General features: G+C 38.9%; 1 protein-coding gene across 3 annotated transcripts in view; it reads left to right on the top strand.

The window, feature by feature from the left end:
- Nucleotides 1-15,995, top strand: part of NR5A2 (nuclear receptor subfamily 5 group A member 2) — a 133,452-nt gene extending 117,457 nt beyond the window's left edge. For all 3 annotated transcript variants that reach the window (XM_020784676.3, XM_020784680.3, XM_072998065.2), the window contains exon 7: nucleotides 10,215-15,995. In XM_020784676.3, the coding sequence (XP_020640335.1) occupies nucleotides 10,215-10,462 (248 nt within the window). In that variant the 3' untranslated portion in view covers nucleotides 10,463-15,995. The remainder of the gene's footprint in view (nucleotides 1-10,214) is intronic.
- The last annotated feature ends 687 nt before the right edge of the window (nucleotides 15,996-16,682 follow it).

Genomic DNA, 16,682 nt, shown 5'->3' with positions numbered 1-16,682 from the left:
AGGCCTGTGCTTTGACCACAGTAAACATGTATAGAAATGGCTTCCTTCAGTGTGGATAAATAATTATTCTCCTTCTTATGCTACCAGCTTACATTCACCACATTGGAAAGTTGCTTTGGCTTTTTCTGTTGACTTTTAACCCAAAATAACCAAGAGTTAAGTTTCCCTGTAAAAAAAAAAAAGATAATTAAGATTAGGTAAAATTAAAAGTAGATGAAACTTAGTGGTTCCGTGCAGTTGGCAAGGGCTGTAAGGAATATGGGGAGATTCGGGGCTTTTTAGAACATAGTTCATAGAACCTCCAGCCAGACATGCCAACTAAGGAATCTGGAAGTTTAAATAAATTTTTAAAAAGCTATTTTCCCCTTCTCTGGGGAGAATCACCAGTCTTTAAGGAGGTACTTCTCTCTTCATTTCAAAGGAGTTATCGCCCTGTAATGCACAAGAAGAACTTTCTTTTATTGAGATGGCTGGGGGAAGGCATGTTGCTTAGTGGGGAAAGAAAGGAACTCTATATCCTTGTGGCACAGTGGTTAAACTGCAGTACTGCAGCCAAGCCTTTGCTCCCGACCAGAGTTGAGTCGTTCATGTAACTGGCTTAAGGATGACTCAACCTTCCATTCTTCTGAGGCTGATAAAATGAGTTTCCAGTTCATTGAGTGGTGCTGGGGGCAGGGGGAGCTGTTGTTTGCATAATTATATTGTAAACCGCCCAGAGAGTTCTTCAGCATTATAGGGTGATATGTAAGTTGAAACAACAACAAGATTGGCCCAAGGCACATTCATTCTTGAGGAACTATGGAAATTCCCCCCAACCTCCCAAAGTCAGCGTTCATAATGCCATTTTTATAAGCATATCTGCAGTTTTATATAGCATGCTATATAAGGAGCTGCAGGACTGGGAGATAGGATGAATTTGACACCTTAAATCTAGAAGGAGAATTTGGGAGGAGTTCCTATCCTGCATATTAGAATGGGCTGAATATTCTGCAGTCATCTTTATCCACAACATAATGAGGGTAAAACATATGGGCCAGATTTTAGGGAATTACAGAAGAAGGAATACGAATGAAAGTATTAGAATAGTATGGACAGAATAGTTAGATAGCTCTAAAGGTTGCACAATTTCATACAGTGGCGTCTTGACTTGAGAACTTAATCCGTATTGGAAGGCGGTTCTCAAGTCAAGAAGTCTGTAAGTCAAGTCTCCATTGACCTACAGTGCATTGAAAACCAATTAATCCCGTAACAGGCCGTTTTTGTTCCATTTTGGTTTTTTTCTGGTCTGTAAGTCAAATCTCAGTCTGCAAGTCAAACCTAAATTTTGCGGCCAGAGAAGTCTGTAACTCAAAAAGTCTGTAAGTCAAGCCGTCTGTAAGTCAAGGGTCCACTGTAATCTTTAGCAGCCCATGCTGGAAGAAAAAAGCCTAAATGAGAATGTCACAATTTACAAGATCTGACTTTTAAGGTGTCAGTTCTGCATGGCCTATGCTTTTTATCACGTTATGTTATACAGCTTTCTATGCAGCCTTCTATATGTTTTCATGCTTGGTAATGAAATGAAGACTATGAATGAAATAAACTAAATTGAACAAGTGTGTAATATCCTAGGTCAGTCATGATGTTTTGTTTGTATGTGCATTTTGCACTTGAGGGAGAAGATCATACAAGCGCCTCTTTGCTCATTCCTGACATTAAAAAATGAGTCACAACAGATTCGGTAGGAATGCATTCAGGCAGCTTCAAAGCTGCGTGTCTGATGGGTTGAACAGGGGCAGTCTCCCATAAAGCGATCCTCCCATCTGCCAGGGAATCACTCCAGGAGAGTCCCCAAAAGTAGAAGCCCTCCAGCTGAACCAAAAAAGTCCAACTTGGGTACACATCGGAGTCAGGCTGGCACACATTTCCACATGCATTGTGTGATTGCTGAGAAAGAGATAACACTAGACCACTCCAAATGCAGTCCAGGTTTGTCTGTATGATGTACTTTTGTGCCACACATAGTGCCCGAGCGAGTCATTTCACTTGGACTAACAGTAGGGCCCAACTTGCTCTGTGAAGACTCATGTTTATTATTTCTTCCCATGCTCAAAATGACAAGCAATGGAACTGAAAACACATCCCGACTCTGAAGCTTTACACATGCTGAGTACAGTCTGCAAAGGATTTGCCCAAAAACACTCGTCTCAGTGCATCAAAAGACATTGTTCCTGGTTCAGAGGGTTTCCAATCAAGTAGAGGAAAGAAGACATAGCCGATTTGTTGTGTTGGAAGGTGCCATTTTACATGTCTTAAAAACAGAGAGAGGTGGAAGAGAAACATAATTTTAAATAATACACCTGGCAGCCTGATGCCATAAAATGTTGTAAAATGTCCTTTTATTTGAGTTGTGAACTGGTCTGTAACAAATTGTAGTTCTAGCTATCCTTAACAGTTAGAAGCTGAAATGGGATTCACACCAATAATCCCAGCATTCTTCTACTACATAAGCATCTTATCCTGCATTTAAAGGAAAATATCATTGAGCCTAACCTATTATCTCTGCATGAATGATGCACACTGGTTGTTGTAATGCACTTTAAAAAGGCAAGACTTCCAAAACAATGTATCCATTATTTGACACTCCAGTGAACTTTAAAATATTTTATGTCTACAGTAAAGAGACTGTTACAGAAAATTACTCTGTCCTATTTAGTCTTAGGTCAGTGACAAAAAAAATTCAGTAGTATCCGTGTCCCTACTTGTTATCTTATGACTTTTTGTTGTTCATTTACTGGTTCAGGATCAACAAAAACCCTTTTCCTTGTTCAGCCACCCCTCTTCTTTTTACACAGAAAATACAGATTGCTTGCCAATTGTTCTTCTTCCAAACTTTCCTAATTTTTAAAATCTGTTTAAGACTTTTATATTTTTCCCTTCAGCCTGTCAGAATCCCAGGCTGGTGTACAATCCCAGGTGTTATCTAACAGTACCTTTCCACCACCAGAACAGACACCATGACTATACTGAATTCCTTGTTTTATTTGCATCTTCCCCAGTGTTCCTGTATCAGTTCCAAAATGTTGAAGGATCTTCTGGCCCCAGTCAGGGATGTAAGAAGGGCGGCAGGTAAAAGGTCAGGAACAGAAACTACCTAGTAGATTGTACACAGTGTTGTTGTTTTCCTTGGTCCTTTCCAATATAAAAATAGCTAGCAGAATATATTTCCCCCTCTTGTGTTGGTTTTCCATCCATGTGGTATTTTTCCTCATGCCATTTGTGAAATATTACTATGATAATCTGGTTTTTCTTTTTCGTCATACAGGACCTTGAGAAGTAGTTGACAGTGTCCAACAGTTGGACAAGGTGGGAATTGTTATAGGACAATAACAAACCATGAGCCACATAGATAGAAACCAGCATGTGATTATATTATCTGATTTAGAGACACAGACATGAGAGGGTATCTGTTGTCCAGAAAAGGAACAATGGGATCTTATGGAGACACATGACCACCTTTTTATAGGTCACACTCCCTGAGACATGGTGGTGGTAGGCAGGACTAAAGCCAATAATAGGTGAAGCTAGTTAAGTCTACCCTGTTTTTTCTCACTCTGTCACTCCTCCTCTTTCGACTTCTGTCTACCAGGCTGCTGGGACAGGACCAGACCACTTTAGCAGAGTTCTAAGCTAGTCATTTGCAGAGGACTTTGGAAATTAGGCCAAGATTATTTACCTCTACCACACAGAAGGAACATTTCTGTCACAGAAGTTGTTCTCCAGAGCAACGGTCTTATTCTACCAATGAAGAAAAACTCTTGAAATTCTGATACGCTAAAAACAATAGGTTTTGTTTTATCAAGGAGTTTGATGCTGGCTATCTGAAAAGCAATTGTACACACTACATTATTACTAGATAACATTATTCTGTGACACAGTTAGGTATCACATGATGAATTATCAAGCTTCATTGCTCCCTATTACTCTGAGCAACCAGTGAATAATGAAAACCAGCTGGGGAAGAGATAAAACCAAACATGTGAGATCTACAACAGGAAAGATGCACATAGAATCCAATTCAGACTTAGTCATTCTCCATTTATAGAGAATTTTCCATTATTTTCACATATGAGAATATTTGATGTAAAAACATTTGATCTCACTAGATCATTAACGGAGTATCCCTGAATGAACACCTGAAGCTAGATTTGTAGGAATGCAGCTTACAGAATGTTGTGAGAAAGTAGCTTGGATAAGCCATTTAGAAGAAAAATGTTCTGAGCTATTCCCCCATGGGAACTGGTTCATCAGATATCCTTCTAGCTTAAAATGCTATATATGACTCCTTGTACGTAGTCTGACTCCAACATGATTTGTAGACTATAGTAAACTCTAAACTTCAGCACTTACATCACTGGCATCTAGTTCGTAGGACTTCTCAAAAATCTCAGCAACTTTAAGGTGTGAATTTCACATGATGCAAAACCATTACTGAAAATATTTCATTTATGGAGTGCCAAGTGGATGTTGAAAGGGTGCAGTTGAAGCACTCTGGAAGCAGGTGTCAGGTTACTTTAAGGCAGAGGATTATCCAAGGGATGGTGCAGTGAGGAGGGATGACAAGAAGTGCAATAAAGCCACATATAGAGGACAGTGTGTTCCTCATCTCTGATTTGTACCTTTCACTTTGGGATTGCTTTATAACTTACTATACAGACACGATGTAGTATGAGATGACAATGAAATCATGCTGAAAGTTGGGGTTGTGAAGCACAGGGGCATTTTTGACGTCTCCAGCACCTTCAAAAAATTAAAAACAAGGGTTTGGTTGTTCAAATTATTCATGTGCTGCCTTTCTTCCCATAGGGGACCCTTGTACACCCTTGTACTTCCAATGCCCCCCCCCCACATTTTCAATTTTTAAAGAATTGCCACTCAAGTGAGCAACAGGATTTCTTCAGTTTAAAAAATCCCTTTGTTTGAGGAGAAACATTAAAAGGAATGGAGGAGTTTTCCATTGCAGCCCATCAAGGTTGAAGAATGGGGGAGTGGTCCTTGGACCTCTGCAGATGGTCTAGCCAAAGTGAAGCCTACTTCAAGGACTGTAGTTCGAGTTTAACTGAGAGATAAAGAACCACAGAAAGGAAGAACCTTCTTGGACATGTTGTCCATCAACAGTTAGTGCACCTGATCACAGTCCTGTCCCCTATGATGATATGTACAGTGGTGCCTCGCTAGACGATTGCCTTGTGGGACGAAAACCCGCAAGACGTTTGGTTTTTGCGATCACTATAGTGCCTTGCAAGACTTTTTTTAGACCGATGCTTCGCAAGACTTTTTAGTCCGATGCTTCGCAAGACTTTTTTCTTCTTTTTTTCTTTTTTTGAGATCAAGGCATAGGGAACCTCGCAAGATGATTTTTTCACAAGACAACGATTTTCACGGAACAAATTAAAATCGTCTTGCGAGACACCACTGTACTTGAATTATAGTAAAATCTAAAATCTGCATGCTGTGTGTATACATCAACATACAGACATTTTTGCAATAGTACCCCCATTGCACAAACTGCCATCTTAGCAGTCTAAGAAAGCCCCCAGGGAATTGCACATTCATTCCTCAGGATTTAGTGCCCACACTTCTGGTTCTTTGTGGAGATGGTTTTGTAAGAGAATGATTTCTTGCAGTTACTGATATGTGGTCATTTAACCATATTCGCACAGATGAGGAGAAAGGACATTGAGGGTCGCGGGTTTGCTGAACACACCCAGGCAAACATCCATGCAGTGCAATGGAAATAAATTAACTTTCTTTGAAAAGTACTTACACAGCTCCTGCCCAGTAACCACTTTTCAAAGTTAAATTTCTCATTCCCTTTCATTTTTCCTTTTCGAAATCCCCAAACCAGTGTGTGCTCTCTGTAGATTAATCGTCCACCAAATTTCCGTTTTTCATGTCTCAAATATAAGAAGGGGAGGAAGTCTCTGGGAAACAGAAATATTTTTATATTTCTCCTCCTCTAAAGGCCAGACCCATTTTTTAAAAAATATGCAAACACACTCTCTTCAAGCTGAATTTTGTATGCAAAGTTTGAACTAAAATCTCTGCTTTATAATGGGGGGGCGACCCACTGAAAACTGGGATTTTAAAGGAATGCTGACAGACTTTTAGAGCAACTACAGAGCTAACAGGGGCACCTCTGTTAAAAATAATCTTTATCTTCAGAAGTAAACTATAGAGGAGACAAATTCTGTGTTTGACAGAAATGCTACTGCAAGTGCTTGTAAAAAAAAAAATAACATATTCTATAAGACCTCAGGGTTTACTCCAATAAGGAGGGGAAAAGAGATGCGTCCCACTGTGAGCACACAGTAAGACTGTTTCATATAAAAAGTTGGTAATTAGTCCCTGAGTGAATAAAGTGGAAGAGATAAGAGATGGGTACTTACTAAGGCAACACAAAACACATTCCCCCCTCCCCCTCCCCTTATAGTTTTAGAACTGAACGGCGATACAGGAAGAAAGAGGCCATTTCCATCCATGCTAATTGTAAAAGTCTTTCAGAACTCGAAAATGCTGATTTCTTACATTATTCTTTGGCACCAACACTCTCAGTTCTCTTGTACTGTATTTGGATGTATCAGGTACCTGGATGCTTTGGGTGGGGGAGCAGAAGGGCTTTCAGATTGTCTTGTTAAAGTTACAGATTTGATTTCCTGACGCTGCTGACATCCACAGAGTTCTGCTAGCAGTGCATTTATATTTCCCCAAAATTTGCCATTAGTTTTTCACAAAGACTTTTTTTCCCTGAAGGTAAATAATTTTGTATAAATAAATCAAATGCCTCTTCTGCTGTTGAAGCAGCCAACGTCTATGTTAAAGCATCTCCAAAGAAGGTTTTCTTGATGTCTCTCCCTCAACTGCTTAAAATGTAGAAAGAATCAAAATTATCATTCAATATACATTTTAACACATAACGTATTACAGATGTTGCTATGCAAAAAGCCACATCTAGCAAGACACACTTTATTATAATTTTTGCTCTATTTTCACACTCTATAAAAGACTCCAAAAGTACTCTGAGAGGTATAATTTATTTAACATTTTCCCTTCAGTATTATTTGCGCCAGCATAATGTCCCTCACTACCTTGCTTGTTTTTATAAATCAGACTGTTAGAAGACTTATTTTTAAGACATAAATTCTGAAGACCAAAATTATGCATAAACTCCACTACGAAATGGGTGATGGACAGCATAACTGACTCTCCATTATGCATTTGAACTTTCATAGTCATTTCTTTCAGGGTGATGTGGGTCTTCTTTTATTTTACCTCAGTAGGATTTGCTTCATCATTTATTATCAGCAGCTGCAAAAGTAATGGGATTTGCCTCAGGTCTGGTAGCATGATCTCAGAGACACCCAATAATTTCTGAATGGAGAACTCCACCAGAGCAGAACTCAGGCTGTTCTAAAATGTAAGCTGTTGTTTTGCACATACACTTTTAATCACCACCAAGAAACCAGCTCTGTAGAGAAACTTGAGAGGTGATGTTAGCTATGAGAGTGGTGTAGTTTTGAATACAAAAATGCTCAGTGCAAGTAACCAATACTTGAAAAATCGCTTTATGAAAAAGTAGAAGTTGAGGAAGTGGTGTGAGGAAGTAGTGCAACATCACAAAGATTAACTGGGTTAAATCCAACTTCACAACATTATTTCCTTTCCCTCTGCTTCTGTACCTATAGTTCTTCATGCCACCCAAAATAATCAGCCTTAGAAGGTTTTCCAGCTCTCCCAATGTAAGTTCAGAGAACTGATACTTGACCACCCCACTCCTGAGGATTCTGGCATAATGAATCCCAAATATACGTAGTTCCAAATATTTTCACAATAGTGTCTACTGCAATGCTGAAGGCAACATCCAACGGTGGTCCTTCACTGTCACAGTGGTGGAAGCCCTCCTCACTATAGTCCCTCTCCTGTGTGTGTCCCAGACACCAGATATGGATTGAGGGGTGAGGGGGGAACGTACTGACTGGGCCTTACATGTGTCCAACATCTCCACCATCCATTTCATGGCTTTAGGTGTAAAAACTGAATATGCTCCACAGGCAAGGTTTGGTTGTTGTCAGTTTTATAAGCTCTGTCACAGCTGCCGAGCATGTATCTAAAGCGACTGGTCCTTAGTGCCGTTAGAAATGTCTAACCAAGTGAGAAGTACATCATTTTTAGCTGCTTCATACAGCATGACACTTTAGTGAAAATGTCTTCAGTCAAAAAGGGGGGGTGTCCCTACATCTATTGCAGTGACCTCTATCAACTGATTAAAGTCACTTAAACATTTGGACACAATTCCACATCCACATACATTTAAAGCCTTGCATCAAACGGAGCTGCTTTTAACGTGGTCAGAGATAGAAAAGGAGGTGAGGCTGAGCTGAAAAGATGAAAGAAAAAAATTAAGGGCAACATATGAGGGTTAAAATTGCACTGAAAGCGGTGGTGTCTTTACAGTCTGGTCTTAATGGTTTTGTGGGCAGAGAGCTTTTTATATAACAACGTGTAAATTACTTCACTTACCTTAAATGTGGTGAGCTGCCCCTGCTGCTCAACCCCAGAACTGGCACTGCTAACTGACCTCTGCCCCAAAGTCCTGTCTCAACAGCAAGACTTATTAACGTGTCGGAGAGATTCCTTATATTGTAAGATCACATGTACTACTGATCTCTTTTTTTTAGTCTGAAATAAGAGAGCAATGAGACAGGTATTTGTCCTGCTGTTGGTGTCGTGTTTCTCACCATTCTTTTCAATATTTATTCCATCAACAAAACTGCATGTCGGTTCAAGAGATAGATAAGAGCATGGTCATAATGACAGAGAAGAGTGAGGGATCAAGAAGGCTATCTGTTAAGCGGTTCTTGAAACATACGTTTCTGGGATAATTAAACTTTTCTGTGTGAACCTCTGCCGTGATTTGAATGCCAGGGTGTTTACATCAACCCAGGACAAACTTCTTTATGGTCAGCATCCTAGTTCTTGTCATTTTCATCTCGTTCCTTCTGCCTTCCAACTTTTGGGAAACTTCTGTAGCCGTTTCAAAGCGTTAGGCACTCCAGAACACCCTAACCAAAAAGTCAAGCTACTAGAGCAGTTACCTGAGGCAAGAGGAGGGCAATCTAGCAGCTGCTTTTTAAAAAAAGGATTTAATTAAGATAATGAAGCAGGTGAATTTTTAGAGTAAATACTGTAGTTTACTTCCGGAAATAGCCCCCCCCCAAAAAAAAAAACCTTTGTGTGTGGTAAGAAAAAGTAACATCACTGTTTCTTAAAATCATCCAATGTACTTGTCAATCTACCTAAAGGACAGTGGTTTCAATTCAGGGGTGTGGAGGGGGAAGAGGAAAAACAGTAGTAAGTGAAAAATATATTTTTCTGGGTTTCAGGTCAGGCAGATTATTTTGGCAGTCACTGGAGTGTACCAGATGGTTCATTAACATAAGGGTAGACAAGTCAAAGGCTTTCAGAATAATTTAGAAAATGTCAAAAAGAAACAAGAACCTTGTCATTTTTTATTAGAATTAACTACAGCATATCCTGGACAGAGATTTCACCTTGGGTCAGAAAAATTAATACAGAATTATATGAATTGTGTAATATGTCGGGTTAAAGTTACGCCTTCCTCTGGGGACTCATTTGCTGGCAATATATTACAGTCCTGTATGTTAGGAATCTTCGACCTTTCCTTCTATAAGATATGTGGAGGAGGGAGGAAAAAAAACAGTTGACCTTGCTCGAAATCCATTGGTGTCTAATTGATCTGAGGTATATGCAGAATTTCAACAAGAGCCTCTACTCAAGCTAGACTGTGATCATTTTCCCAAGAAAATCAGCACAGGGATTTTGCTGAATATTCAGCAACATGTAAAGTGTTCTTTTGTCAAGAGGAAAATGCATCCATTAAGTGAAATACTGTTTCAATAAACAGGAATCAAAATGTGGAGTTTATTCGTTTTTAAATCGTGATTGTGTCATTATTATTATTATTATTATTATTATTATTATTATTATTATTATTATTATTATTATTATTATTATTATTATTATTATTATTATTATTATTATTATTATTATTATTATTATTATTATTATTATTATTATTATTATTATTGCTGCCTGCTGCTGCTGCTCTTGTTCTTGTTATTATGATTATTATGATTATTCAACTTCTTATTCAGATGTCAAAAACCTAGAGAACTTCCAGCTGGTGGAAGGTGTTCAAGAGCAAGTGAATGCTGCTTTGCTGGACTACACAATGTGCAACTACCCGCAACAAACAGACAAATTCGGGCAGCTCCTCCTGCGACTCCCAGAAATCCGAGCGATCAGTATGCAGGCAGAAGAATACCTCTACTACAAACACCTGAATGGGGATGTGCCATGTAATAACCTCCTCATTGAAATGCTGCACGCAAAGAGAGCATAAATTATATCCTTTCACACAGCTTGTGCTTTTTAGAAAATAAAAGGGGGGAATACTCTGAACTGCTGCAAGCAATCCTAATTAAAAGAACTTGCTTTAAAGGAACTTCGTGGGAGGGGGGGAAATTAAAATGGTATAATAATCAAATTCTTAATAGTAATTAAGTGATGTATCAGGGTATTTGTATTGCAAAACTGTGAATCAAACGCTACACAGTCTCCCCAAAAGAACTTGTATAGGACTTTATTACTGGTGTGAAACGAGATTGCAGACAGATGTGGATACCTTTGCCTGTGTCAGACAAAATAAAAACAAAATAGCAACTCCTGTAAATTAAAATGTTCCCTATGACCACTACGGAGAAATGTAGGAGGATCAAGTGCTGTCTGTATTATTCAGCCAACAGATCAAGGGGATCTGAATGCACTACATCCCTTCGTTGGTTAGCAGGATTGAAAACTGCTCGGAAAAGGATGCAAAAACAGCAGTCACCTTTTGCCATCCTTCCAAGGACAAAATATGTATTACTCTTTCCAAAAAAGGAAGAAAAATGGATGTGTGGCCCTAATTTGTATGAAAAGATCTACAGTAGGCCATTTTCGTTGTGTGTATGCCTAGGAGCACTACCAAAATAAACAAAACAAGCCTGGTCTTGGGGACTATATGTGACTTGGGCCTGCAACTATAGTTAATACTATGAGAAAAGAGCATTTGTTCATAAGATTTGTGTGACATTCTCAAGATGTTTCCAAGGTTTCTTTTTCATCATTGTGTTCATGTCATTCAGCCAGGCAACAAAGGAAGGAGAAAGAGCTGCAAGTTGTGCTGGAAGTAAGCTGCTCCAGAGCAGCTGCTGTGGGACCATGTTTCCAGCATACTGGTTCAAGCACTGTTGGAATGGCTTCTCAAAGCTTTTAGTGCCAAATTGGCCACCATCTTAAAATAAAACAATATTTCTTCTCAGAGATTTTAAGCAGCAGCATCACTGGATCCACTGCATTTGATCTGCAATCTAGTTAAACAGAATTACTTGGATTTCACAAGGTAACTCAGTTCACATGACTTTGAATTGTACCCTACTGGCCATCCAGTTTTGTGACCTTGTCCAAGGTCTTGTGTGAGTATGTGTACTGGTATAAAGGGCAGAACAAATCTTTTGGCTCAAAATTGTGAATTAGCTGATCAGACAGCTGAAGAACAGGCCTAGACAATTTGTGAGCCTCCAAGTTTCACGAGCCATGGATATGAATCATCATTTTAAACCCTGCATTAAATGGTGGACATTACAGCAGGGAGCATTGTGGGACATTTTAAATGGCAGCTTGTAGACCAGAAGTGGGGAATATGTCATTCTCCAGATATCCTTAGACTTCAATTCCTGTCATTCCTAGTCAGCATGGCTAGTAGTGAAGAACAATGAGAATTACAGCCAAATGTCTCTAGAGGAACACCATTCCTGCTATAAATGCAGGACTGGCACTAAAGTCCTCAGACTTCACTAAGGCCTTTGGGCCCCAGTAGCTGGCTAAAGCTATCAGGTGTTGACACGAGACACTGCTTGAATACTGAAAAAATGGTTTGCTACTGGATTTTACTAACTTGCCAAATGTAGCCTGGCCTCTACCCTTGATTAACCAGGTACAGCTCAAGTTGTTTAATGCATATACTCTCTTTGGAAGATTTTTTTTATTCATTTGGTCTGCCCTGCCCTACCAGTTTCTCCCTTGTCTCTACCTCTTTGCCACATATCCTGGTCTGGCCCGGGGAAGTCTTTTTTGCAAAGTTCCAAACATTTGTTGACTACATCTCAGGGACTACACCGTTGCAAGGAGAGAATGCAAGGCATCATACAATCATACTTTCTCCTGCATATTGATGTAGCAACCTGCCCCACCCACTTATCAGAAATCCAGGTACTTCAGCTTTAACTAACATCTGGCTCAAGCGATAGGTATTTTGAAAAGCCAATAAAACAAACATGTTTTTAGCTATGCAAGGAACAAAAATATACTCAAATTGTATAAGCTGATGGAGTTGAGCAAGCTGGTTAGTTTTACTGGTAGTCTGAAGAACAATTGTTTTACCCCCTTTTTTTCCTTTTTAAAAAACAGTATGAACACCCATTGGAATCAGAAAGCACATTTTAAAGCAGATTATTCCAGGAGAAACCTTTTATGAGAGGACAGAAGTGTAATACTGCCATGTCTATGTAGACCAAAGTCTGCTGCAGAACAAATAGTGAAGAAGGATGAATAATTAACTCTCTATCCAAAATCAGTATTATTAGAATGTAGTGCCACAGTGATAAAAGCTTTGCCTTATTTCAGAATTCTGAATGGTAATTGTACAGATGAGGATCAACATATGTTTGAGAGGGGAAAGTATTAATACTTAACATTTTTCAGAAAAAAAAAAGATTTATCATGTTTACATTTGTTAGGTCCTGGTGGGTGGGGAGGGACCTGTGATGATGATGTTGCAAACCGTGATTTCCTTAATGTTGCTTTCTGATTGGTAATTTGTTTTACCAGTACTTAATTACTGTATGTCGTGAGACACTAAAATCAAAAAGGGAATCTCACTTAACGCTTTAGTTTTATTTTTTATTTTAGATTATTGGCTGCACAATCACTTGTAGAAACTGTAAAAAAAAAAACTTCTGCACCCTTTGCTTTTTTGTTTGTTTTTTTGTTTTCGTGGAGATTGCTGGCTTTTAAATAGTTTATTTATACTGTATATCACAGTTTTCATTGTAGACAATTATGATGCTAATTTATTGTTCCTTGGTTTCATCTTTATATTAAAAAAAATAGCCAGAATAAAGAAGCCAAATATATGTGTTTATTACAGCATGTCCAAGTTATAGTTCATAGTTCAGGGACATTCAAAGGTCTTCACATTTTCAGATCATTTGCTTGATTAAATGTCTGTAAATCCTCATGATCTTAAATGTAGATTATTTAAAATCTGTTGTAACTTTTGTGATTTGCACCTTCCATTGATCCATGTGAACCTAGAAAGGTGCAGTCTTTACCTGAAGATTCTCTTTTAAACAGTGGACATTGTATACCAAAGACAGCATCTCTTTTCTTTTGTATTACTACAGAACACTGTGTTTTATTATCACCATTCTTAATTTGTTCCAATGTTCTTTCTAAGGGTGGATGAGAACAACCCATGCAGGGGGTAGATGGGGCGAGGGATGAAGAGTGGGAAATCATTGTTCATGCAAAAGAGATTTTCTTGGGTCACAAACAAACCCTGCTACTTGTATGTCTGCTCTTCCATAGCCAGAGATGACGATAGGGGGAAATGACATGATCATGAGCCAATGCATGAATCAAAACTCAGGTATCCTTGAACAGTAATACTGCTCCAAAATGTCTCAATGAATTCTCTAATCACAAATGCATACAAGAAATACATACTATTTGGTGAAATCACACACAAATAATGTGAAGAAAACAGTGTTATCAATTCATTATATTTGAAAACTGGTTCATAAATGCAGTTATTAATGCCAAGTAGGGTAGACCCACTAAAAGAAGGAACTTGTAATTCAACAAATCCACTTTGATGCAGTAGGTCTATTCCTGTGAGACTAATAGTTGGATTTAACACTTTCATGCAAAAAAAAAAAAAAAAACCTAAAGCCAGTATCCTCTTTGATAATCATGCATACAGAATTTCATCTGTGGAAATCACTGCAGCAGAGATGCTGCAGAGATGCCTATCATGTGTCTGGTCATATACAAGTTGCACCTCATATGATCAGTATGTCAGCTTCTGCAGTTGGATTTTTGCACACATGTACATACTGAACAGGATACTGGGCTTTCCCTCCCACCCCCTTAAAGTTCAGAATGAATTAATCTTAACACTGGAAAAATTGTCTGAATTCAGGATGAACTGAACACCAGACTTAGAAAATTAGAAACTGAGAGGAAGGAAAATTGACAGATTTGTCCATACCTGTCCATGACATGGATGGTATCAGGTATTCAGCCCTAATAACTGTCAAATGCAGCATTGAAAACCTGTTTGTGGCAGGAAATCCCAACTGCAGCTTCCATTGCAGTGAAAATGTAGCAGCTAGGAGCCAAAGAACCAGTTCTACAAAGTCAAAGGGGCTTCATCCCTCTGTGCATCCATCCCACATGTCATAACCTCTTTTGAAGCAAGAAAGGACTTCCAAAAGGAGCTTGCCTGAGGATCTATTCTTTGAAGGGGCAGGGACCTCAAGCTTTTGGGTGCATCTGAGGTACCTCTGAGAATCCTAATCCAAAGCAAACAGAACAATTCACCAGCTGTTTGTCTATCACTGCCCCCTGTCCAATGGTAGGGCCATTCCTTGACTCCATCACTAGTGTCTGCTTTGCCATTGAACAAGCCAATGACTGGCTATAATGGGGCTTATACAGCATTTGCACAATGACATACTGAACATCTCTATATCCCAGCCTGGAAAAGTCCTACCACTCAAGCAACAGAGCATTGTGCAAGTGCAATAGAGTAATAGTATTTTGGCCTAAATATAGCAGCAGCTAAATCAGCTTTGTCTGCAATGTTGGGAACTATGGCTTGGGAAAGCCGCTGATATAAATATTATAGAAAGTGCCCCTGTCAAGAACCTGCCCTGGGTTCTAGCATTTTTAGAAGCAGCCAAGATCAGCAGATGGGGATATCAAACTTGGATATGCCTGTACAGGCAATATTTCAATGTTTATTTCACACCAGACGTGCTTAGCACCACTGTGAGAATGGTTGACAAAAGTTCACCTTACATGTTGCATACACACCAGAAAACTATTTAAAATAAAATATAATAAAATAAATAAAAACCATCTGTTCTTCATGAGCATTTAAAGGTAACTACAACATCCTGTAATTTACAGACTCTTATGGGAACCCAGGATTTTCTCCCTCCCCCTCCAGTTTCATGTCCTTTTTTTGTAAAAACCCTCACTTTCGTTGTGGTTGTAACATCAGGACAAATTACACTTAAAGGCTGAAATGGATATAAAACCACTAGCAAAGTACAGTTATCTGTGGACAAAACCAGATACTTATTACAAGGATGTTAAAGGCAAAGAAGGATGAGTGAAGTGGCAGAACACACATCAGTCAGTATCTGTAGTTCCAAAAATTCCTCCAACTGCCCAGGTTTGCAAAACTAATGTTAATTGTTAACCACTTTGTAAGCAGACATTGACAATTGCTTTATTGATTGCATATTAGTAAAAACAGACAAACACAAAGGTTTTGGCTTTGGCTGGTTTCTTATAGTTGTTCAGTGTTTGTAACCAGACAACCTGTAGTGTCTGAATATTTGTATTACCAATATGTTCTGCAGCTGCCTGGCATTTGAATCCATGCAACCCTTTTAGAATGTGCAGTTAGTTACTTGTTAAAAGTTCTCTTACTGTATCTGTGAAGTTCATGTTGTCTCATGTCAGTTCCTGCCAGGAATTTTCTCAACATCAATGGATTTTTATTTCCCGTATTTCAATAAATATTGATATGGCCATTCTGATCATTTTAAAATTGTTTTTATGACAACCTCCTTGTAAAAAAGATGTTGAGTGTCTTAATTTTTTTTCTCAAAAAAATCCATTCTTCAGCCAGCCAGGGAAAGCAAAACTGAACCAGGAAGGTCTGTGGAGATGTATGAAGCCTTTCATTTCAAACTGTGGGTTAGCACATTCCACTGAGAATTAACAAAGTTAATGTCCTTGACTACAACTCCCAGAAATCCTGGCCAACACAGCTAGTGGTGAATGCTTCTGGGAGCTGTAGGCCAAAAACATCTGGGGACCCAAAGTTGGAAACTACTGAGCAATGTGAATTGCATTGTATGTAGTCCTGGCATTTCCAGCTGAAATCATAGATTCATAGAAAAGTGAAGTTGGAAGGGGCTACAAGGCCATCAAGTCCAACCCCCTGCTCAGTGCAGGAATACAATCAAAGCATATCTGCCAGGTGATTATCTAATTTTTTTGTGAATGCCTCCAGTGTTGGAGCACTCACCAACTCCCAACATAACTGGTTGCACTGTCATACTGCTCTAACAGTTAGAAAGTTTTTCCTGATATTCAACCGAAATCTGGCTTCCTTTAACTTGAGCCCATTGTTGAGTGTCCTGCACTTTGAGATGATCTAGAACAATGTTGCAAGGAAGGAAATTTGGTGAGCCTTTGCTGGCCAAAGTAGACATTATTGAGTG

This window comes from Pogona vitticeps, chromosome 4, assembly GCF_051106095.1.
Source record: "Pogona vitticeps strain Pit_001003342236 chromosome 4, PviZW2.1, whole genome shotgun sequence".
NCBI classification, from domain to species: Eukaryota; Metazoa; Chordata; class Lepidosauria; order Squamata; family Agamidae; genus Pogona; species Pogona vitticeps.
The sequence above is the reverse complement of the archived record's forward strand: the minus strand, read 5'-3'. Positions and strand labels throughout refer to the sequence as shown.